Raw genomic sequence first — 22,529 nt, forward strand, 5'->3', positions numbered from 1 at the left:
ATCCGATCTGCCAGGTTCAAGTCCTTCATTGGCGTAGAAATTCTGCGGGTTTATTAAAGGTACCGGGAAGGATATTCTACGTGGTCCAGGGCGTCGATGGGATATCGCACACTCTCGCAGTTGATACTGTTCCTCCGGGCGAGTCCCAAGGCCAAGTCACCCCATCGGCAGAACTTGACGTCCACCCATTGGAGACATGTCTGTGCAGGACATTTCTTCCGCCCAAGTCGCACAAGGGCAAGGAACTCGGCGACCCATTTGTCATTCGGCTGACGTTCATTACCGAGATCGATTTCGAGACGTCGGAGATTGGGTGCTGCAATCTTCTTGTAGATGACATACGGCATCTCACGCTCATTGGACGAAGAATCGTACAGAGTTACATGTAAATCGTTAAGCCGAGGAAAGTCTGAAAAGTCAGGAATGTCTTCTCCTTGGGGCGGAATAGGGCCAAGGGTGATCTTTTGCAGCCAGTCCTTGTGAATCGAAAGCAGTCGCTGGATGCTACGGGCGTCGTAGTGACTCTCGTATGGTCCGTAGCAGAGTGACAAGAGACTGATCTCTTGAAGTCGAGCGGGCCATCGAAGGAGACATTCCGTTACTTCAATCGATGTCTTGGGATCTTGCAGATCCAGGCTTGTCAGTGCCGATGTTCCTTGCTTGTTAAGTGGAAGAAGCTGGGAAAGTTCTTCTGTTGTCATAGAAGCACTGTCATCGTGTGCAAAGCTTGTATATATGCTGCTATCTCGACACCAGCCCCAACGATAGGTAGAGAGTCTCCTCAAGGTTGTCATCTGGCTCATGATAGTAAACAGCAGGTTCAAGGAAGGAGCTGCGCCGTATCCGACGAACTCGAGTTCTTCGAGCTTCATCCTTCCGATGCTTTGTAGGAGAGGGAGGTATGAACTTTTAACGAGGTCCAACTGCATGGTTACTCGCCGAACGCAAGGCAGAAGATCCATGATGCGAAGGATATCGTCGGAGTATGTATCATTGTCGACGATGACATTCAAACATCGGGTATAATAGCGAAGATGAGGTCTCTTTTGCAACGTCGACAGCAGCTTTGACAGTCTCTGTTTGTCAGTCGCCCACCATTTAACGATCCGAGGATTGCGGTCTTTCAACAAGAGCGTCCGATAGAGGAGGGTTTCCGCGATATCGCGCCACCGTCTGCAGACTCTGGTTAGAGGACTCCATTGTGCGAGTTTGATCTCGTGAGGAGTCTGCTCTGTTTCGAGAACGGAAAATATCAATAAAAGGAGCTCGTCTGGAAGAGTAACGAAGTGATCTTTGCGAGCAGTGGTATAAGACTCAGGAAGGACATGAGGCGGAGGACTGATACGAATAATCCTCTGTACTGAGGGTACAAGCAATGTCTGCAGCGACATCCTATCTACCTTCCCTTGCAACTTGATTCTATAGAGATGACTACAGTGTCGACAGAGACAACATCCTACGCTTCTACGAGATGTAAATCTTCCAGCCCGCAAATGGAATACATAATGCTACGGGGGTCATGAGGTCAGCTACAAGACGTACCCAAGCACGGACACGCAGCTCCCCCTCATTGTACGACAAGACTGGATTCGCCTCCAGATTTAAAGTTGGTCGACGAATTCCAGATCCGGGCACATGACACATTGGCCCTCTCTCATTGAAGCTCGAAAGCGCCAAATCAATTGCTGGAAAGGGGACTCTTTTAGAGGATTCCAGGCTGGCTTAGTACTATGGAGGTGTCTATCCAGCTCTCAGGGTCTGCCATTATGTTACTGTCAGTCAGCTTCAGTTCCTCAGCTGTTCATGATCAGCTTACCCCGCATTCCCAATAAGCTTGACGCTTTCCTCCAATCAAATCCGTGGAAATACGCCAAGTCTAGTGTGGGCCTCAGGCAGCCACATTTATGTGTCCGCTAGCAGGAACATTGTTATTCCGTGCACATGACAACCAATGATTCGCCCGCGTCATGTCATCTGACGTCATGAGCCTGAGGCATCCCGGCATCCCCACAACAGTCAAGGTTCCCTGAGGTTTAGCTCCCTGACACTTGTACTACTTAAGAAGCTGAGCATCTCCAGGGTATTCTTGTTGCATTTGCATTGTACTAACAGCATAGAATTTGGAACAGTGAGCCACTTTACACAGTATGCCTGGACATTTTGGTCAGAAAATCCTCAAAACATTCGGTTTGGATGACCAGCGCGGCCATCACCCGTTCAAGCCCCAGAACGACGCCCGTCTTCCAGGAAACCGATTGATCAATAATGATGAACGCCTCCTCTCCTCTGAGCCCTACGGTACATATCCCCGTCTCGCCAAACTGTCCGATGGCTCCATCCTCTCCGCCTTCACCCGCTTCGCTGGCCAAAGCCGCATCCTTATGGTCGCGAAAAGTACCGACGGCGGTCGCACATTCCGCGACTTTGGCGAGGTGACACGCGGTCAGGGCGATTGTGATAATCTGTTCCTCCTGGAGGTTGCACCTTCTATCGTGCTCGGGGCCTTTCGCAACCACGATCTCGGTCCCCACGGGCCTACACACTTCCGTATAACCGTGTGCCGGTCGACAGACGGCGGTCGCAGCTGGCAGTACGCGTCGCAGGCCGTTGAAAAGTCCCCTCCAAATGGGATCTGGGAGCCGTTCATGCGGCTTGGCCGTCAAGGGGAGGTGCAGCTGTTCTATTCGCAGGAATACGCCCACGATAATCAGTGCACAATGCTGGTGCGGTCGTCCGATCAAGGGTCGTCGTGGTCACAGCCTGAATGTCTGGAGGGTATCAACGATCGGATCCGCGATGGCATGACGGGAATCGCGTCGACCGTCGACAATGGGCGCGAGGCACTGGTGATGGTCTTCGAGACGACGCGGTACGGCACATTCAATCTTGAGGCATTGCTCTCGTATGATGACGGCCGGACCTGGGGATGGCGGCATGAAGTGTATGTACCGCCTCGCGGCCACAATGCGGGAGCGCCGCAGATTGCATCATTTGCAGACGGCTCATTGGCGGTGATTTTCATGACGGACGAGGATGAGCGGGAGGTGCAATGGACGAAGAACGCGTGCATCAAGATGGTCTTTGCGGGGCCGCCGCAAGACGGACGTATCTCTTGGACCCGGCCGACGGTGATTTGCCCCCATACGAGTCACTGGCCGGGTGTTTTGGCTCTCGATCACCATACACTGCTGGCAGTGTATGAGTGCGGAGGGCCAAAGGGCAAGACTGTTACATTGCAGTGATCTTGCATATATACATATACATCTTTGACTATAGACTTGAATACAAGATGTTGGATTAGACTTGGAAGACCACCTTAGAATATATACTGCACTTCTTATCGAAGAGAGTCAAGTCACCAGGGTGTTGCTATGTATGGCGCAGAGAGCAATGCGAGACTTATGTCATATTCGCGAGATCACCTTATGCCAGAAGTATTTGTTATGCAGTTGGACGTAGAAATCGCCGTCTTTCATGAAGAATACGTATTGTTGGGATGGTGTCTGAGGCAAATGATTCTGTGGCCAACTGGCAAGCCTTCGGTTAGTCATCCTCGGAGACTTTTTTGGACTGATTTTCCTCCGAGTCTCCGCCTGCTGATTAAGGCATCAATTGGGTGCTCCACTGTGGTACGTCCAATTTTCGATTTTTCTTCGGCAGAGGCAAAGGAATACACTGGTTTGATGCTTATTTTGCCTTTCTAGGCAATTCTGCTGTCAGGTACCTGGGCAATCGATGTTGTTGCCACATATCTACCCAAGGACAGCTACCCGTCGCCGAGCGATCGCCGCGATATACCTCACCTTGTGGCATTCGGCATTCTGTTTCCAGCGCCGTTTCCCTGAGGAAAGTCTCCACTATTCGGCAAGATTGTAAATCAAGCCTGAAGAAGTGGAGCTATCCTTGGAATCGTACGTTCTATTGATTTCTGTGCCTGCCTCAATATGTATATAAATAGAGATCCCTGCACATAACTGTTTCATACCGACCATCAATACCATCCACAATCACTGCCACAACAAAATGACTGTCGCCGATATCGACGTTCCTGCTGCCGAGGGCATCCCCTACTTCACTCCGGCCCAGAACCCTCCTGCTGGTACGGCAGCGAATCCCCAGACCAATGGCCAGAAGATCCCCAAGCTCTTCACGCCCTTGACCATCCGTGGCGTCACATTCCAGAACCGCCTTGGTGTAAGTCCTTTTGCCCTTGTTCATATCGACGAAAGCTAATTCCCTTCAGCTGGCACCCCTCTGCCAATACTCTGCCCAAGATGGCCACATGACCGACTACCACATCGCCCACCTGGGTGGGATCGCGCAACGCGGACCCGGCCTGATGATGATCGAGGCGACCGCCGTCCAGCCCGAAGGCCGCATCACCCCTCAGGATGTCGGTCTGTGGAAGGACTCCCAGATCGCCCCCATGCGCCGGGTCATCGACTTTGTGCACAGCCAGGGCCAGAAGATCGGTGTGCAGCTCGCCCACGCCGGCCGGAAGGCCACCACCGTTCCTCCCTGGATCTCGTTCTCTGCCATCGCGACGGAGAAGGTCGGCGGATGGCCGGATCGCGTCAGGGGCCCCAGCGATATCCCCTTTGCGGAGCCCTTCGCCAAGCCCAAGGCCATGACGCTGGACGAAATCGAGCAGTTCAAGAAGGACTGGGCGGCGGCCGCGAAGCGCGCCATCGCCGCCGGTGCGGACTTTGTCGAGATTCACAATGCGCACGGATACCTGCTTTCGTCGTTCCTATCGCCTGCTGCCAACAACCGCACGGATCAGTACGGCGGGTCGTTCGAGAACCGCATCCGGCTGTCTCTCGAGATTGCGCAGTTGACTCGTGAGGCCGTGGGCCCTAACGTTCCCGTTTTCCTGCGCATCTCGGCCTCGGATTGGTGCGAGGAGACCTTGCCGGAGCAGAGCTGGAAGTCGGAGGATACCGTGCGGTTCGCGCAGGAGCTGGTCAAGCAGGGCGCCGTTGACCTGATTGATATCAGCAGCGGTGGTGTTCTCGCCCAGCAGAAGATCACGTCCGGCCCTGCCTTCCAGGTTCCCTTTGCCGTCGCCGTGAAGAAGGCCGTCGGCGATAAGTTGCTGGTTGCCGCCGTGGGCGCTATCACCAACGGCAAGCAGGCGAATCAGATCCTCGAGGAGCAGGATATCGATGTTGCGCTTGTTGGTCGTGGATTCCAGAAGGACCCCGGCCTGGCCTGGACGTTTGCTCAGCATCTCGGCGTGGAGATCTCCATGGCGAACCAGATCCGCTGGGGCTTCACCAGGCGTGGGGGAACTCCTTACATTGATCCTTCGGTGTACAAGGAATCTATTTTCGATGTATAGAGTATAGATATAGATAGAGATGATACCTATAGACGATCAATCGATCTTTGCATGCTTATTCCTTAGATTCCTCCGTATGCGAAAAGAAAGGTATCCTCGGCATCTGAGCCTTACAGTTTCTCCGTTGTTCGTTCTATTCTATTCCAATTGCAATGCATCACGACCAAGAATCTGGTCGAATTTCTCCGTCGTTCGTATCAGATCAATATAAAAAGCGGGGGATGGCGTGACCCCGCAGGATGTCGATCTCTCCGCAAATTCGCGGTGAATAGGACGCTCAGTAAGACAAGGTTCGGACTCGGGATAATAATGAGCGATCTGCAGCTGTTATATCAGATGAGGGTCATGCATTGCATGCTCATCGGTCATGTCAACCCATTGTAGTTAATCACGATGTATCTTGCCAATATTCTGCCCTGGGTCCTTCTGCCGTTAGCGGCCATTGCAGACGGCACTACCGGACAGTCTCATCGCCGAACATGTATTGTCAAGGCAGAAGGTTCTGAATCCATCGATGATACCCCTGCTATCCTCGAAGCCTTCCATACATGTGGGAAAGGGGGCAGGATCGTCTTTCAGAATACCACATACCATGTAAACAGTGTGATGAACACAAGCGGACTGCACAATTGCGACATTGACCTTTATGGCACACTTTTGGTATAAACTCTTGCCTTCATTTCTGTAGCCAACTGACAGACGCAGTGGGGAACGAACATCTCGTACTGGCTCTCACACTCATTGGACGTGGGCTATCAGAACCAGTCCACCGCATGGGTTATTGGAGGGAAGAACATCCGGTTCAACGGCCACGGATACGGCACATTGAACGGCAACGGACAGGTGTGGTATGACTATGTCAAGAGTGTGTCGAACTATCCTCGCAGGCCACACGCCCTGACCGTCGCGCGGGCATCGAACTCGGTCTTTCAGGGGCTAAGGTTCCTGCAAAGTCAGATGTGGTAAGTAGCCATCCTCTTCAGGTGGTCATAGCTAAGAGTCAGGACCTTATCTGTGATTCACTCGAATCATATCCTCTTCGACTCGGTCTATGTGAACAGCACTACCACCAACGGCAATTCGGCTCGTAAGTAACATCATGAAGTAAATGACGTTTAAGCTAACTGGAAAGACAATACCGACGGAGCCGACACCATCTACAGTTCGCACATCACCTTTAACAACTGGACGGTCGTCAACGGCGACGACAGCATCAGCACCAAGGCCAACTCCACCGACATTCTCATCACCAACTCGGTCTTCTACCGGGGCCTTGGCATCGCCATAGGCAGTATTGGCCAGTACAAGGACGTCTTCGAGACCATTGAGCGCGTCCGAGCGGAAAACATCACGTATTACGGCACGCTGCACAGCCTGTACTTCAAGACCTGGACGGGCGAGCAGGTCAATTACCCGCCTAATGGTGGAGGCGGCGGCCTTGGCTGTAATCACCCTTCCCCTTCCCCTTTTCTTGAATGTTCGGGCCTGTTACTGACCAACGCCGTTACAATAGATGCCTCAGATATATCCGCCTCGAACCTCCATGCCTACAATCTGCGCGGCGCCCCCTTTACCATCTCTCAGTGCACGACCTTTGCAAGGGCGCCGAGCAATTGCACCTCGTCCAAGTTCCAGATCCGGGATTTGCGCATTGAGGATGTCACGGGGTCGTCCGCGACGGACGTGGTGGCCAGCTTCCAGTGTAGTGCCGTCAAGCCGTGCACGGATATCCAGATTCAGAATGTGAACTTGCAGCTGTCGAATGGGACGATGGCGGATGAGTATCTGTGTGGTAATGTCCAGGGAACTCGGGGGTTTAATTGCACGGGGAAGGCGTGTGAGAAACCGAGTGCTACGGGAGGGTGTTAACTTTCTTGTGTGTCGTAGATAGCGTCAGTTGACGGCCAAGGAAGCTTGGCCCTCGGTGTATCACTCTGAAGTACGAGTTCGGCTTTTGAAGAAGGCTGGTGAGCCACAAGATGAATAGTCTCCTGGCGCCTTGGCTCGGCAGAAGATTGCGTAGTCACTGCTTTATCCACTTGCCGCGCAGTCTGGGCAAATAACTGCATATGAGGGGAGATATTGATCGACTCCACGCTGTTAATATTGTCCTCCAATCAGTTATCCACGGACCGCAGGACTTCTATGCACTCTATACCATCCTTTGATCGAGTGACATGTTCCGACTCGCTTACCATGTGCATGACTCGTATAACCATATTAAATTGAGCACGAGTCAATTAATCCTTGATGTACTGCAATTAAAGCTGAAACTGACACATCGGTGGAGACACATCATTTTAACCCGGTACAGATTGGGCATGATTCGGCTTCTATCCACTCATTATTCCGCCAGTACCCCGGTGCTTGGTCTGTCAGGGCCTCCCATCGCGCCACATTACGTTCGTCTGACAGGGAGCCCCATATAGTCTCTCAGCATTGACATACGGTCTCCGGATCAAGTGATCAAGCATTCGGCCGACGGAGAGGACATACAACAGGTATGATGCCGTCTAGTCCGTAAGAGAACTTAGAATCTCCATCAATCACACCGACTCGATTCTCCCACAGACAAAGGTCGGTCAGCATGTCGATCGAACTGAATCCAGCTGCCAAGAAGGGACGGAGTCGTGGCGGCAATGGGCCGGTGCTTCATTATATCTTGGCGTGCCGATCAACTACCGGAGATGAAAATACCGGTGGGTGAGTACGAAGGACCTGTCTCCTACTCGGGAAAACTCGACCAGAAATGTCAGCTTGCGAGTCATGGATCGCCAATTCTCCTATCGATTGTAGACGTGACCGACGAGCCCAGTTTCACGTTGATTCCTCAACACGCCAGTCCAGGCGTGGCAACACCTCGAGTGAAACCTGCCAGGGGGAACGCAAGTTCAGTCCGCTGATGAGCTTGTAGGCCTCCTGGAGATGGAGACACTTTGAGAGTCGTAGGAAAAAGATATAAAGCAGCGCCTGGCCAGCGGACTGCGATTCCCATCATCAACCAAGTCTCATTCCATCTGCTCTGGTAGCATCGATTTTCTTCACTCAGTTCTGCGAACTATACTCTACCTGTCCTTTTACACATCACCATGTATCAAAAGAGCCTTCTCTTCTCCCTTCTGGCCACCTCTGCCCTGGCCCAGTTCCCCATCCCCGACTCCCAAGGCAGCGTGACCTTTGACGAGCCCTACGAGGTCGCCGCCGGCGAGACCTACGACGGTGGCTACAAGACCTACGGCCGTGGCGTTTCCTGCTCCGGCCAGAGCGAGGGCGGCCAGGACGATACCGTCTTCCTCATCCAGGAGGGCGGTACCCTGAAGAACGCCATCATCGGTTCCGACCAGATCGAGGGCGTCTACTGCCTTGGAGCCTGCACCATCGAAAACGTCTGGTGGGAGGCCGTCTGCGAGGGTAAGCCATAGTCCATACACCATTTGCAATTCAATCCAGACCACGCTAACGCGACACAGACGCCCTCTCCCTCAAGGGCGGCAGCGGCCCGTACAACATCATCGGCGGCGGTGCCCAAGGCGCCGACGACAAGGTCATCCAGCACAACTCCGGCGGCCAGGTTAACATCGACGGCTTCACCGTCTACGACTTTGGCAAGCTCTACCGGTCCTGCGGCAACTGCGACGAGCAGCATGCTCGCACCGTGACTATCAAGAACGTCGTCGCGAACTCCGGCAAGACCCTGGTCGGTATCAACAGCAACCTGGGTGACACTGCCTCCATCGACAGCAGCACCTGCGCCACCGACGTCAAGAAGATCTGTGTGGAGTATGAGGGCAACGATACCGGCGATGAGCCCGAGGAGATCAGCGATGGTCCTAGTGATGCTTGCCAGTACACAGAGCCTCTCTCCTCTTGCTAGAGGCTAGAAGGTGTTGGTCGTGGTGTCGCTTGTTTCTAGCCTTAGTGGCTTGATGTCGCTCCCTTGTGTATAGTAAAGCTTGGATTGAATAGTATTCTATTTGTACTGGAAGCTGTCTTCAGTGAAGAAAGATGTAGAAGAAGGTGGATAGCATTTGAAAAGTTACAAGAACAAATTATGAGGAAGTATGGATACATCGCATACACCAGGTTCAAACAGTCAAACAGGCGGCCCATACGTCCGGGAATTGTAGATTTGCTGCGCTCTTACAAAGTCCTTTTGCCTACCCTCTGAATGATAGATGACGCCCTGCACATTTTTGTGTCGATGAGTGATGGTTCGAGTAAATAACGAAGGATCCGCATCGTTTCGTTTGCCAGTGACAATCTTGTAAGCCTGACCCCTTACTGTTCGGCGTGTTGTACGGGTATTCCATGGTCGGATACTCGTAGAAGCTTCCTTTCCGAAAAAAAGCTTTTCCTGGTCATTGTATCTTCGGGTTCGTTCTCTTGTTGTTCTTCCGGCGAGTCTGTCTCACGATATCGTTGAAAATCGTTGTCGACTTGACCTTAGATTTATCGACAAGGCTGACTCGAGCGCCAATTAGCTGGCCACGGTTTACTGCACTCGATTCATTCAATCAGCCGAAATCGTAGGATCTTGAGCTCAGCCTCGGCGGCTAGTGTCACATCGATCAGGCAGTCCAAAGCGGCTATTTCAGACGGTGGTTTCGCGCTATCACCACACTCGCTATTCTTCAACCACATTTGACGAGATACTCTTATCGCCAGATTCGATATGTCAAAACTCGAGCTCAAGCTCCAAGGTTGGGGAACTGAGCACCAGCCAACGGAGAGTATTGACACCGGTGCTCCCGCTTCCGCAGAAAGCAAATCGATGGCCACGAGTTCGGAGACAGATATTGTCGGGAGGGATCACGGATTACAGTCAAGACAAGGTATTCCAAATCCTAAACGACCATCTTCAACCAGACTCAAAGACGTCCCTTGACTCCGCCATCCACTTGATTCTCTCGCTGTTACCGAAGAAAGAGCCCTTGTCAACAGAAGTCTGGAGCGTCGGCGAAGTCGTAATCCAGCTTGTAGAGCAGATACCCTACCACCATCCGGCCCAGATCAAGTTGGCCCGTTTGATGGAGCTTACTCGCTCGCCGAAATTCACTACTTAATTCCCGGTATACTTCCGGAGCGCAGATCGCGAAGTGAAAAATATGAGGAAATGTGGATTGTGGATTGTGGATTGTGGATTGTGGATTGTGGATTGTGGATTGTGGATTGTGGATTGTGGATTGAGTAGATTACATACACTATTCACACAATAGACAATATGTCCATCCATATTTCTGAAGCCATGATCATATACACAAATCAACCGTTCGTAATCAAACGCTAACAGCAAGCGGATCAACCTTGTGATCGCTTCTTCCCTCCACCAAGCCCGTCTCAGCAGTGGCAAACTTCCTGGTGCGGACCCTGCGCTCAAACAGGATATCCAACTCGGCATAGGACCGACCCTTGGGCTCGGGGATGCGGAAGAACGCCCAGATCAAACAGCAGGTGCAGAGCGAGCCCCAGAAGAACCCCGACTTGCCTCTCCAGTTCCATGCGTCCACGTTGAGCATGTACGGGATGATGATTCCCGAGACGAGATTGATCACGTTGTACAGGTTTCGAGCGAGCACCACGGTCTTGGTGCGGAGTCTGGTGGAGGGGATTTCAGAGACGAGAGAGAAGCAGACGGGGCCAATGGTTGAATCGTAGATGAAGGTGTAGACGAGGAGCATGGACCCGGTGGCCCAGGAGAGGGCGGAGGTGGAGTGAGGGATGGAGATGAAGCCGATGACAAAGAGAACGATGGCGAGCAGAGCCAGTCCGCCGACATATAACGGGCGACGACCGAAGTAGGTCATCAACACCCAGGAGAGAAAAGTACCCACCACGCCGATGGCGTACTGGACGAGCGACATGGTGAAGGATTGGGAGACGGCGAGGCCAGCACGCCGGTAGAAGAAGGTCGAGTAGCCCATGAGCCCACCGCCGCAGAGGCTCTGCGCGGCCCAGACGAGACACGAGATCTCGGTGCGGCGCAGGTCGCATCCGCGGAAGCAGTCCACGTAGGATGTGCCTGTCTCGACCTGTTTCTCCAGCGCGTTGGTGTAGACGATCATCGATGCGGTCTCCTCGGCATTGAAGTCAGGGTGTCCGGCGATGGCCAGCCGGTTAAGCGCTTTGACGGCGTCGTCTCGGCGGTCCTTGCGGATGAGCCACCAGGGACTCTCTGGGGCGAGGAAGACGCCGATGAAAATGGGGACGGGCCACACCCATTGAATGGCGAAGGGGATGCGGTAGGCCCACTCGTCCGTGCGCCCCTCTAGCCCCTTCAGGACACCGGAGGCAATCAGTTGGCCTAGGACCCAGCACAGGTTCACGTAGGTGGTGAGGTAGCCGCGAATAGCGACAGGGCATACTTCCGATGCATAGGTGACGGTGAGGGTCTGGTACACGCCGAGGGGGATACCCATGAGCAGTTCGCCGGCAACGAGGGTCTGTATGTTTGGCGCGAAGAATAAAATAAAAACAAACCCGACAGTCGCGGCCAGGCAAGCCATGAGGGTCCGCCGGTACCCGAAGCGTTCTGAGACGATGCCGTTGATGAACAGGCCGATAATCTGGCCGCAGCTCATCGAGTTGGTCAAGGCCGCTTGCCACTTGGCATCGAGACCGTAGTTTCCGTCCGACATGATATGGCCGTACTTCTGGTTGAACTGGGGGTAAGCGAAGAAAGAACCGATCAAGACAACATCGTAGCCCTCCATGATGATGGCGCACGACAGAAGAATAGACCAACCCACGGCCTTGGGGTAGATCTTCAGTGCCTGCCACAGTGTCATGCTGTGTTCCTTGTCGAGGGCCGCCTGTGCCTCACTGCTGGCAACGAGGTCCTGGTGGCTCGCAGGCTGGGGATGGGACCTGCGTGAGCCAGTTTCCTCCTCCACATGTTCGATCCTGGCTGACTTCTCGATCTCCATGGTTTGTGATGAGCCAATAACTGATATCGGTGTTGGAATTGCCAGGCAAGGCCAGGCCGGTCGACGGAAAAGAAGGGAAGGGCACGTGGCCGCAGGAATGCGCGGCTTTTATATAGGACGAGCGCCTTGGTTCGTATTGCAGAGTCCACGGGGGGGCAAAGTTTAGAGTAATTCTTCTAGAAGCTGGGCCCGTTCGCAAGCCTTAAAAGTCAGACCATTCCGGTCCGATGGCGGTCATTGGCTCTTGACACAAGTTCCCGAGCTTAGTTGACTGTTTAAGCAGTGTGGCAGACTTGCAGCAAGCTGGAAGGGACGATGGCAATGGGATGATGAGATGTGGGGTAGATAGTAACTTCTGGTCGGCTTCCCCGGATTGTCGCGGACCCTCGATATCCCCAGATTTATCGATCCGGAATGAGTTGTCTCTCTGACCAGCGACTATTGGCCACAAGACGAGTCTGAGCATAAGACGACTGACGAGTCGGAGGACTGAGGAGACCCAAGCGGCAGTTTAGACAAGTCTTTTACTCTTGAGTTCCCCTGAAATTCGCCCCCGTTTATGGCCTCGAATCGCAGCCAAATTTTCACACCGGGACGAAAATTGGTCGGGAGACGGGAAATGAGCGTGTTATTGGTAGAATGTCGGCCCGACTCTGGTTTCGCATTTTGGCGCTAATGCACCCTCTAACCCATAGTGGTTTAAAGTATACTTAGCCTTTGCGCTACTTATGTGAGGGGTAGTCCCCGTATCCAATGAGAGCGTGTGGGGGCGCTCTGCCCACTCGCCTTGGACAAATCAACCGCTCGGCATATATTACAGCTGCACCAATCAAAACCGCTCAGTGGGAGCAGAAGTGGGGAATGGAGTTACACGTCTCAAATCATGCGGTGCTCGGCCGATCATGAGGAATGCTTCCTGCCCTGTGTGCTGACTCGCGGGGTGGATAGAACGATAAGGCGACATGTTTGCTGACACGAAAGCAAATGGGGATATCCACTCGGTCCGACTTGGAATCATTCAGACTGGTTGGGATGGGTTGACAACTGGCAAGATTGTCGATCAAGATGGCTCGATCACCATCACTTCATGGTTATATATTCCGCGACATCTCAATGTTATGCATATTCTCCGACCAGCCGCCGCACCTCCTCATCTTAGATAGTGACTCCAGTATTGGTCATTCATCCAAGTTCATAATCCTTGTCCAGAGTCGTAACCATGTCGCCCGCCCCCCGGGGTGAGAAATGGTGGAAGAATGCCATCATCTACCAGGTCTATCCGGCCAGCTTCAAAGACTCGAACAATGACGGCATCGGTGATATTCCCGGTATCATATCGCAACTCGACTATATCGCTAGCCTAGGGGTAGACGTCGTCTGGCTCTGTCCCATGTACGACAGTCCGCAACATGATATGGGCTATGATGTCTCCGACTACAAGAAGGTGTATCCTCCTTATGGAACAGTTGAGGACATGGAGGCCTTGATTGATGCTTGTCACCGCCGTGGACTACGCATCATCCTAGATTTGGTGGTCAACCATACATCACATGAGCACAAATGGTTTAAAGAATCCCGATCCTCGAAAGACAGTCCCAAGCGAGACTGGTATATCTGGAGACCGGCCAAGTACGATGCCAATCGCGATCGGAAACCCCCAAATAATTGGCGCAGTGTGTTCGGAGGCAGTGCTTGGGAATGGGACCAGACCACACAGGAGTACTATCTGCATTTATTCCTTGTCGAACAGCCTGATCTCAACTGGGAGAATCCTAAAGTACGACAGGCCATCTACGCCTCAGCCATGGAATTCTGGCTCAAAAAAGGCGTGGATGGGTTCAGGGTCGATACAGTGAACATGTACAGCAAGGATCCGTCATACCCCGATGCCCCCATCGTCAACCCCAAGTCCGACACCCAGGTGGCCTTCTCATTGTTCTGCAACGGACCGCGCATTCACGAGTATCTGAGCGAGATGAACGAAGTGCTGGCCAAGTATGACGCCATGACCGTCGGCGAGCTGCCAGAGACGCATACCCTGGAGGGAGTGCTGCGGTATGTATCGGCCGCCGAGAAGCAGCTCAACATGGTCTTCTCGTTTGATGTCGTCGACCTCGGCTTGGGCAAAGAGTACAAGTTCCTGACCACACCGCGCGGGTGGACCTTGCCCGACCTCAAGGCAGCGATCAAGCGGACGCAGGACATCCTCAAGGGAACCGACGGCTGGACCACGGTATTCATTGAGAACCACGACCAAGGCCGCTCTGTCTCTCGCTTTGGCTCGGACAGGACGCCTGAACTCCGCGAAACGTCTGCAAAGATGCTTGCCATGTTCCAGTGCACACTGTCTGGCACACAGTTCATCTATCAAGGGCAGGAAATCGGCATGGCCAACGCCCCTGAAGAATGGCCTATCGAGGAGTACAAGGACATCGATAGCACCAAGTACTATCACATGGTGCGCGAGATGACGAATAACGACCCCGTACAGATGAAGACGGCCATGAAGGCTCTACAACACCTGGCTCGAGACCACGCTCGACTTCCGATGCAGTGGAGCGCAGCAGCCAATGCGGGGTTCTCTCATCCGTCCTCAAAGAAGCCATGGATGCGTCCCCATGACAACCACAAGGAGGTCAACGTGCAGGTGCAGCAAGACGACCCGTCTTCCGTTCTGTCATTCTGGAAGCGGATGATTCAGCTGCGGAAAGAGTACGCTGATTTCTTCGTGTTTGGGATCTTCGAGCTCTTGGACGAGGGCAACCAGAAAATCTTCAGTTATCTCAAGACTTCCAAAGAGCAGTGTATGCTGGTCGTGTTGAACTTTTCCGAAGAGCTGAAACCATTCTGGAAGCCCATGGAGCTCCAGAACCGGAATTTAAGGCTGATGATTAGCAACATTGGCAAGACTGTAAGCGAGGAGGGGGAGTTGCAGCCATATGAGGGCAGGATATATGCAGTTGAGGCTATACCTAATTGAGCGGACACCTATCCTAATTAGTACTGGCGTTAATTACATATAATTGAGACTAAAAAATAATTCATTTCTCTGCAAATTAATAGCCTAGGCATATACCCAAAGTAGTATAGCCTCAGTTCCCCAGCATGTGGGGTTGGTGGTTATTATTAATAATATTTAATGGCCGTTATTTTCGGCACTTTTCACCGTGAAACTCGACGGAGGCTCCACTGGGCGTCTTGGTCTTCTTATGTGTGGACGCTGGACTTGGATAACTGATGATGAGCATGAGAAACTGAGACAACTCTATGATTAGGCTTGTCTGTTTGTCTAGTCGCAGAGATGGATACCACCCGGTTGAAGAAACCCCAGGTTTCCCGAGCCTGCGATCCATGTAGACGACGAAAAGTCCGGTGCAATGGTCAACACCGGTGTCAGCAATGTGAGCATCTGGACTTGCTCTGTACATATAGCGACAATCAACGCGCGCGATCGCGAAAGAATGCTCTCCGTCGAGGAACCGTGATTTCCGAGTACAAAATCCCCTTCGCGCGGGAACTCAAGAGTGAACATATTTCGACGTCTGTACTAGTCCCACCGTCGTCTCTCCCAGATCTGAAATCGGTGACATTATCGACATCATATCTGCATAGTCTCATCCCGAAGTACATGGCCTATGTGTATCCTTTCAACCCGATCATGACGGACGAGGAGATCTGCCAGTCCATTGGCAAGATGGCCACAGATAGAGACCATGCTGCCTTTGTCTACGCCTTTACCGGGGTCACAATTGACCTGACGCAGTCGAATGCAGCGACGTCCCATGTGTCAGAGCAGATCAACGAGCTCGCCGGCCGAGCGATCCAGCTCCGGACTCCATTACTCCCGGGTTTCCGACCGTCTATCCTGCGGGCTGTCACAAGCGTGTACATCCAGATGTGCTACATGAGCCTGGGGCAGTATGACCTGGGCTTCTTCTACCTGCGAGAAGCGATCAGCATGGTGCATCTCCTTCGGATTGAAGACAAAGCCGTCATGGCCAGCCTTGACCTAACCGAACGCTCCCGGCGACAGCGACTTTACTGGTTGTGCTTCATCCATGAACGGTTCATGTCCATTTTTCACTTTTCCCCTGCGACGCTGTCTCCGTATGCGCAATTTCCCGAGGACGACCCCAGTCTCGATCCCAGTATCTCCCAGGGGTGGATCCAGGTGATCAAGACATTCCTCCTGCTGGAGCCGACCTTTATCAGCCTCTGGACCGGTGATCGGAGCCAAGTGACGGTTGCATGGGTCGAGCAAAAACATCGGGAGCTCGACGACGAGCTCTGGGAGCTCGAGGTCTCGATGCTGTCGGATCTGCAGCAGGCGGACCTGGTCGTGACGCGCCAGTGGATGCGGACTCTCCTCTGGCAGATGGCCATGTCAAACTGCCTGCTGTCTTCTCATGCCTCCTGTCCATCGCTGTCGCTCGAGATGCCGCTCCGATTATCCTGTCAGCTACGCCAGTTCCTCACTAAGATCTCACAAAACACGATACAGATCCACGGGTCGTCGATCTTGAGCAAGTTATTGGAGATCATCAATACGATCGCGGACGTGGTTCTTCATGGGCCACAGGTGACGCTCGAGGAGACTACCAGTCGGATTGACGATATTTTGTTTCTAAAGGACGTCATTTTCTCCTTCCGGAATTTGCAGCAGGTCTCCAAGAAGATTCTGATTGAGAAATTGCATCTGATTCGGGAACGGTTTGCGCATATTGAAGTCGCATCACAATTATGCAGTGCTTGATAGGCGATATCCCTGGCAAACTAATATAATGTGCGCATCTGGAGAAACGCTTCGTGAATGTAAGGATTGGTTATCTAGATTTCTAATCTAGACTAGCGATGTCCTCCGATCACTTCTTGCGGTTTCCGCCATGTCTCTTTGGAGTCAGCTTCGAGAAAGCCTGGCTGAGCGAGTCCATGGTAGAATGTCTTCTCAAGGCATCTTTGGTACGCTGGAGGGTGAGCTTCTCGCGTTTAAGAACCGCCCAATCCATGCCAAAAGCACGAAGAAAGATAGGCGCCAAATCATGAGCTGCGCAGAACCCTTGCTCCTGTCCGCGCTCAGCTTTCTTCTACACCAAATCATCGAGATGACCTTGGAGGGCAGAAGGGGGCATGAGAAGCGCCAGAATCTTGTCCACGGCTGCGCTTGAGAAGTAGGGTTGGCCCAAAAAGAACACATGGTTTGTTGCCTAGAAGACGAGCCCTTGCCTCTGGCTTACTACTAAAGAACTTGAGATCCTGAATGAAGATTCTGGCATTGTTAAGAAAGTACGGGAAGCTGTCGGTTATGGCATTCAGAGTATCAGTCTTCCCAACCGCAAGCTCAGAAAAGGTGTTCCAGATACAAGTTGAGGGGTACCTCAAACGGTGATCGTGCTTTTATGCAACTCATAGACTCGAAGAGAGAGGTGGATTCCCTCAAACAATCTAGATCACACAGGCTGCTATGCACTCACTGATGTCAAAGGTAATAAACCAAAGTTTTTCGCGGTCATGTGACGCTATTGAGGCATTCCATCAACTGATAATTATGGCATCATCATAATAGGACCAGTCATCCTTTCGCGCTCTTTCCTCCTCTTGTCGCATTTCCTGCTCACCAGAGAGTAAAGTAGAACAAGCCGATATACAATGGCTGATTCATCAGTCCCACAGATGATCGACACTACCTCGACGATTAAGCCGGAAAATACTCTTTCAATCATAAGTCTTCGAAATTCAGACGTCTCTCCGACGCTATGGTACCGATTACACGTTCTTTTGTACGACCTGCAGCGCTTCAACCAGCGGCCAGACTCCCGCGAGCGTCTCGAGACCGTGACCGACCTCTCCTACATTGGATCACCATACTTCGACGACGACGAAAGTACAGCCATCAAGAACACCGTTGTTCATGGCAAGACACTTGCCCAAATCATCGAGCAAGAACTCCAGACGCGGCTCGAACGACGCAACAAGAAGCGGGTCGATAACGGGGACTTTCGAGTTTGCGCAGCTCACGACCTTGCCCCTATTCTAGCCACTACGCTCGGTACGAATTTGAAGCAACTAGACAAGGACAAGCGCTTCCTTTTGTTGATCAACTCTCGGGGATTAGACCTTGGCGACAACAAATGGGAGGGACTGGCTGCGAAGTCATTTGCGCCGAAGAACAAGAGGAAAAGATAAGGCATCGAAGGTGATGACGCAGGTTGATGAGAGATGACTCTCAATGAAGATGAGGATACCAATAACAGGCACATTTGGAGTGCGTCTGTATGACTTTGCTGGGGAGGCTATTGTTTCCTGTATTATTCCTCAAGACAGGGATACTTCCTGCATTGAAATGACCTCCCTCCCTAGCTTTCAGTCGTCGATGATCTCCTACTAAGATATAGCTCCTGAGTATTACTCCGCTGTCTTATTAGAAGAGGACTTTCTAGCACGGATATATGATTGGGTCGGCTAGATGCCCTATGAACTCAGTCTTTCTTGACCTTTTTTAGCTATCCTCTTGTACGTTGAGGGGAATACATTGAAACTTTACCCTTAACCATAGCCTAGCTACATTGAGGATTTCCACTGTGGTCTCAACACTCTTGCTCTTATTCTGGCAACTGTGGCTATGAATAATCAATTCCACCTCCATAATTCTAAACTTTTGCAGATGAGGGTATCCACGATTATCCAGAATCCAACATACCCAGATAACCTCCTTTTATTTTGCCAAGTTCTACTTGTTGACCCTGTTGGATCAGGATAATCTGCTTCTTGACACTGACGGTAATACCTGGTAAGGTATTGTACTATGATTGTACAAGAACGTATTCTATTAATACGGTAATACAAGCTGTCGGCTCCAGACCCTGGCTTAACTCCGGATCCACTCAGCCGGAGCATCAGCAAAATGCTTAAGACTGTCAGCCCCCGCTGGGTATCTTTTCCCTCACCCTTCAACTCAACGCTTACGCTTCGATTATCTGCAGACTAAGGCTAATCATGCCGACTATTTCCACCCGGTCCGTGTCATCACGTCGAGCTCTCCTGTCCGGTGACAATGTGGAGCCCGACGATGATTGGTCCGGGTTGACAGATCCTGTTGAACGGCGGAGGAGACAGAATCGCATCAATCAGAGGGCTTATCGTAAGTCAAGTCATCTCTTCTCATCTTAAGGTCGGCGTTAAGACTAACGGGATACAGGAAGACGAAAGCAAGCTCAGCGACGAGTGCAAACGAGTCATTCCACCTCGGACTATTCCCTCTCCACCACCCAGACACCGCCCTCCTCAACCGCAACCTCCATTTCGAGCACAAGCCCAAACAATGAAACCTCGCTAGTCGCCAACACAAACTCCACTCCATGTCTCAACTCCAGTCAAGTCCGCCAATATCTCGAAACATTCGTCAGTACCGCCTACAAAAGCTACATCCTCGGTTCCCCAACCTCCGACCACCTCCTAACCCTCAGCAAAGTCAACGTCTTCCGCGCCTTCGCCAGCATCATGTCCCTACTAGGAATGTCCCACACCGAAGACTGGATGCACGACGACGCTCTCTCCCCTTTCCTCACCATGGGCCCAGGCTACGTCGACGAGCAGAAACTCCCGCCTAGTCTGCGACCGACACGCTTACAGAAGACGGTCCCGCATCACCCGTGGCTTGATTTCTTTCCCATCCCGAGAATCCGAGATAACCTGCTCACAACGGGGGAGGACAACTTCGACGACTGCCAGCTGTGCATTGATATCATGGGGTTCTGGGACTCGGGGATGGACGCATGCTCTCTGCTGGTGTGGGGGGACCCCACGGATCCGAAAAACTGGGAGGTCACAGAGAGGTTTCTGCAGAAATGGCCGTGGGTGGTTAGGGGGTGTCCTGACTTACTGAATTCGACGAATAACTGGCGGCGCAAACGGGGGGAGAAGCTGATCTTTCGATATCTGTAACTTTAGCTATTTAGTCACTTCACTAGCACTAGTAATGAACTGTATGATCTATGATGTAAGTTTCTTCACATAGTCATTTAGTCTGTTGCTGTTGCTGACCAAGCAGTGAGCTCATCAGGGCACCATGGAAGATCTCCGATGCCAACAGAAGACACTAATGCATCCTGCTTACGCGCTAATTGCACCTTAATTCCGAGGGCCAATCAAATCCCCGGAGTGGAACTGGGTATTTCGTCATGGACCTTTCAGTCCGTATTTCGATACCGTATTGAATTGTATCGCCCCATCAAAGTATCCCTCTACCTCTCTAGAGGAATATACAACGAGCGAATTGGAGAGTATGAATAGCATTAAGACAGGTGTCTTAAGATAGAAACACCTAGGGGAATTGACCTCCGATATAACGATGGTCGTACATGATAGCGATAGTTGTTGTGGTAGTTTGGAGCTGGTCATATCAATGCCGTGGACAAACATATATAAGCATCTCCAACTGATTATTCCTCTAGGATGGTAGCCGGTGTCTAAGAATATAGGGCGTACTATGTAATAGGAACAGTGAACGAACAACTGATCCTAAGTTGTTTATTTCAGTCAGTGACGTCCCGTTGGCCAGAACATACTATACTGTATATAGCATTCGAATAGCTTCAGATATTCCCAATTGGCTAAGGGTATTGGTCAAATGATACACAGTTCACGAGACGCATTTTCCAGCTACGTCTGAAATAACTACTAGACACTCAAGTCAACATATGGATTGGTCCAGACACTATTGTTGATCAGCATGCAGTAGTGCTTATGGTTCATTATATAGCTTATATCATAGGCTCTACCTTGCCCATGGGAGTTTTGTTTCATATCACATCACATCAAACATGAATCCTTCGAGCTCCGCAAGGCGTCGATCATAGTCTCAGAGGATCATCTGCTAGTTGCATGACCATTCTAACGACTTGAACAGTTGAGGGAATCACTAGGCTATCCTGAAAGCCCTTAAGGATTTGTTGTACTTGGACTAGGTTTCACCCAGACCAAGCAGAATTTATTAGAAGATACCAACAGGACTGCCATTAAGGGCAGACCTTGTTTTACATCACTGACGACGGTTATTGGACAACGCAGTGAATAGAGACACCAGAGAGTAGAGACACTAGTCTAGATACCGAGGCACGCATAGCCAAGAATATCTCTTAACACCTTGATAGCAAAGGTGTCAACTATATCACCACTCGCCCCAAAAGCGTCCAGACAACCATTCCTGGCGTGGTGGAGTGACAGTGAAGGAACGTTCAACCAAAGAACGGGAGTAAAGGATCTGGTGCAGGGACGGGATCAATCAGAGACATACATAGCTACGTTACCTTGGCTGATTTACAAAGCATTTGCCACAGCGTGGCTGCATACTCGACCATCATTCGTCCGCACCTGACGGAGACCGAACCTAATCCAGCGCAACAATCAGAAACAGTATTTACTATTTTAGCCGATATGAACAGATACGACGGTTAGCTCCAAGCTGCGGGCGAGATTTGCCCGATCATATTACGCCCTCAGCTGATTACTGCCAATACGAGCGTTGATCGCATTGACTGAGAGGAAGTCGTTGGAGCAGAGACGAGAAATGAAGTAAAGTGCAAATGCACAGATCCAACATCCAGCTGCATCCGCCGACACTGGGTCATTGATCATGGTACTTCCTCTGGTTGCCTCATCGAAAGGAGCCAGAGGGATTTCAGGAACATGCAGACCTTTATGAGGGCCTAGCCTGGCTGTGGAAAGTGGTCAAGTGAAACCAACTGGCAGGGGGTAACTGAGCACGTGTACGTGCCACCATGGGGAAAAATTCAGCGAGGGATAGTGTCTTCTTGCAGCGCCAGACGCGCCGTGGCAGATAATTGCAGATTTCCAGAACGCTTCCATGCGCTCGGCCATATTTGCCCAGTTGACCAGTTGACATGGGAGCACACGTGGAGGAGTCTCCGCATTTGATAGGTCGATGGGGTAAACCGCGCCAAGGACAGCCAAGGCCAGCCGAGACTGCGCCAAGAGCACTAGTCAGCCAATCCGCATCGTCCTTTAAGTGCGTCGACCCTCTTCCCGCCCGCATTTGGCTGGATTGCCAAGAACGTGGTCAGTGTTGCAATCTTGCTGAGTTGCTTCGCTCTTACTTCGCTCTAAGACAAGCAGGCGAAGATAGGCGAAAGTGCCTTGGCTGGTTGCCTGCTGAAGTTAATTGAGTGGTTTTCTCCTGCCAACCACGGGTGTGCCGCCAAATCTCGAACTCGACCGCCCCTGGGATGGGGGCAATACCAAGACGCTTG

General features: G+C 51.8%; 9 protein-coding genes across 9 annotated transcripts; 7 read left to right on the forward strand and 2 right to left on the reverse strand.

Annotated features, from left to right (window-relative positions):
• Positions 1 to 53: 53 nt before the first annotated feature.
• P174DRAFT_376639 (F-box protein) lies at positions 54 to 1,391 on the reverse strand (the record flags this gene model as incomplete). Its single annotated transcript, XM_024822705.1, has 1 exon — positions 54 to 1,391. One exon carries the CDS (start codon positions 1,389 to 1,391, stop codon positions 54 to 56), a length of 1,338 nt encoding a protein of 445 aa, XP_024679165.1.
• A 712-nt stretch (positions 1,392 to 2,103) lies between these two features.
• On the forward strand, positions 2,104 to 3,366 carry P174DRAFT_444346 (putative BNR/Asp-box repeat protein). Its single transcript, XM_024828062.1, has one exon. It carries the CDS (start codon positions 2,148 to 2,150, stop codon positions 3,240 to 3,242), a length of 1,095 nt encoding a protein of 364 aa, XP_024679166.1. The 5' UTR covers positions 2,104 to 2,147; the 3' UTR covers positions 3,243 to 3,366.
• Positions 3,367 to 4,088: 722 nt separating this feature from the next.
• Positions 4,089 to 5,391, forward strand: P174DRAFT_444347 (NADH:flavin oxidoreductase/NADH oxidase). The gene has a single exon (XM_024828063.1). It carries the CDS (start codon positions 4,283 to 4,285, stop codon positions 5,339 to 5,341), a length of 1,059 nt encoding a protein of 352 aa, XP_024679167.1. The 5' UTR covers positions 4,089 to 4,282; the 3' UTR covers positions 5,342 to 5,391.
• A 261-nt stretch (positions 5,392 to 5,652) lies between these two features.
• On the forward strand, positions 5,653 to 7,210 carry P174DRAFT_506236 (putative exo-polygalacturonase; the record flags this gene model as incomplete). The annotated part of the gene is made up of 4 exons (XM_024831298.1): positions 5,653 to 6,001; positions 6,047 to 6,303; positions 6,346 to 6,428; positions 6,462 to 7,210. Exons 1-4 carry the CDS (start codon positions 5,735 to 5,737, stop codon positions 7,208 to 7,210), a joined length of 1,356 nt encoding a protein of 451 aa, XP_024679168.1. The 5' UTR covers positions 5,653 to 5,734.
• A 1,045-nt stretch (positions 7,211 to 8,255) lies between these two features.
• Positions 8,256 to 9,215, forward strand: P174DRAFT_453520 (pectate lyase; the record flags this gene model as incomplete). Its single annotated transcript, XM_024829165.1, has 2 exons — positions 8,256 to 8,752; positions 8,812 to 9,215. Exons 1-2 carry the CDS (start codon positions 8,431 to 8,433, stop codon positions 9,213 to 9,215), a joined length of 726 nt encoding a protein of 241 aa, XP_024679169.1. The 5' UTR covers positions 8,256 to 8,430.
• A 1,290-nt stretch (positions 9,216 to 10,505) lies between these two features.
• P174DRAFT_444349 (MFS maltose permease MalP) lies at positions 10,506 to 12,759 on the reverse strand. Its single transcript, XM_024828064.1, has one exon. It carries the CDS (start codon positions 12,262 to 12,264, stop codon positions 10,618 to 10,620), a length of 1,647 nt encoding a protein of 548 aa, XP_024679170.1. The 5' UTR covers positions 12,265 to 12,759; the 3' UTR covers positions 10,506 to 10,617.
• A 518-nt stretch (positions 12,760 to 13,277) lies between these two features.
• P174DRAFT_444350 (glycoside hydrolase family 13 protein) lies at positions 13,278 to 15,292 on the forward strand. Its single transcript, XM_024828065.1, has one exon. The coding sequence runs from the start codon at positions 13,484 to 13,486 to the stop codon at positions 15,242 to 15,244; it is 1,761 nt and encodes a 586-aa protein (XP_024679171.1). The 5' UTR covers positions 13,278 to 13,483; the 3' UTR covers positions 15,245 to 15,292.
• Positions 15,293 to 15,565: 273 nt separating this feature from the next.
• Positions 15,566 to 18,447, forward strand: P174DRAFT_462771 (Zn(II)2Cys6 transcription factor; the record flags this gene model as incomplete). Its single annotated transcript, XM_024830170.1, has 2 exons — positions 15,566 to 16,990; positions 18,055 to 18,447. 2 exons carry the CDS (start codon positions 15,566 to 15,568, stop codon positions 18,445 to 18,447), a joined length of 1,818 nt encoding a protein of 605 aa, XP_024679172.1.
• A 783-nt stretch (positions 18,448 to 19,230) lies between these two features.
• P174DRAFT_444352 (DUF3425 domain-containing protein) lies at positions 19,231 to 20,222 on the forward strand. The gene is made up of 2 exons (XM_024828066.1): positions 19,231 to 19,402; positions 19,460 to 20,222. The coding sequence occupies exons 1-2, from the start codon at positions 19,258 to 19,260 to the stop codon at positions 20,203 to 20,205; spliced, it is 891 nt and encodes a 296-aa protein (XP_024679173.1). The 5' UTR covers positions 19,231 to 19,257; the 3' UTR covers positions 20,206 to 20,222.
• The last annotated feature ends 2,307 nt before the right edge of the window (positions 20,223 to 22,529 follow it).

This window comes from Aspergillus novofumigatus (assembly GCF_002847465.1).
Source record: "Aspergillus novofumigatus IBT 16806 chromosome Unknown P174scaffold_7, whole genome shotgun sequence".
NCBI lineage: Eukaryota > Fungi > Ascomycota > Eurotiomycetes > Eurotiales > Aspergillaceae > Aspergillus > Aspergillus novofumigatus.

Bases quoted from the DNA above. Each gene is read 5' to 3' on its own strand.
- P174DRAFT_444346 (XM_024828062.1), top strand. From the start codon at position 2,148: ATGCCTGGACATTTTGGTCAGAAAATCCTCAAAACATTCGGTTTGGAT.
- P174DRAFT_444347 (XM_024828063.1), top strand. From the start codon at position 4,283: ATGACCGACTACCACATCGCCCACCTGGGTGGGATCGCGCAACGCGGA.
- P174DRAFT_444349 (XM_024828064.1), bottom strand. From the start codon at position 12,264: ATGGAGATCGAGAAGTCAGCCAGGATCGAACATGTGGAGGAGGAAACT.
- P174DRAFT_444350 (XM_024828065.1), top strand. From the start codon at position 13,484: ATGTCGCCCGCCCCCCGGGGTGAGAAATGGTGGAAGAATGCCATCATC.
- P174DRAFT_444352 (XM_024828066.1), top strand. From the start codon at position 19,258: ATGCCGACTATTTCCACCCGGTCCGTGTCATCACGTCGAGCTCTCCTG. The intron at 19,403-19,459 runs GTAAGTCAAGTC...AACGGGATACAG, and splicing joins CATCAATCAGAGGGCTTATC to GAAGACGAAAGCAAGCTCAG.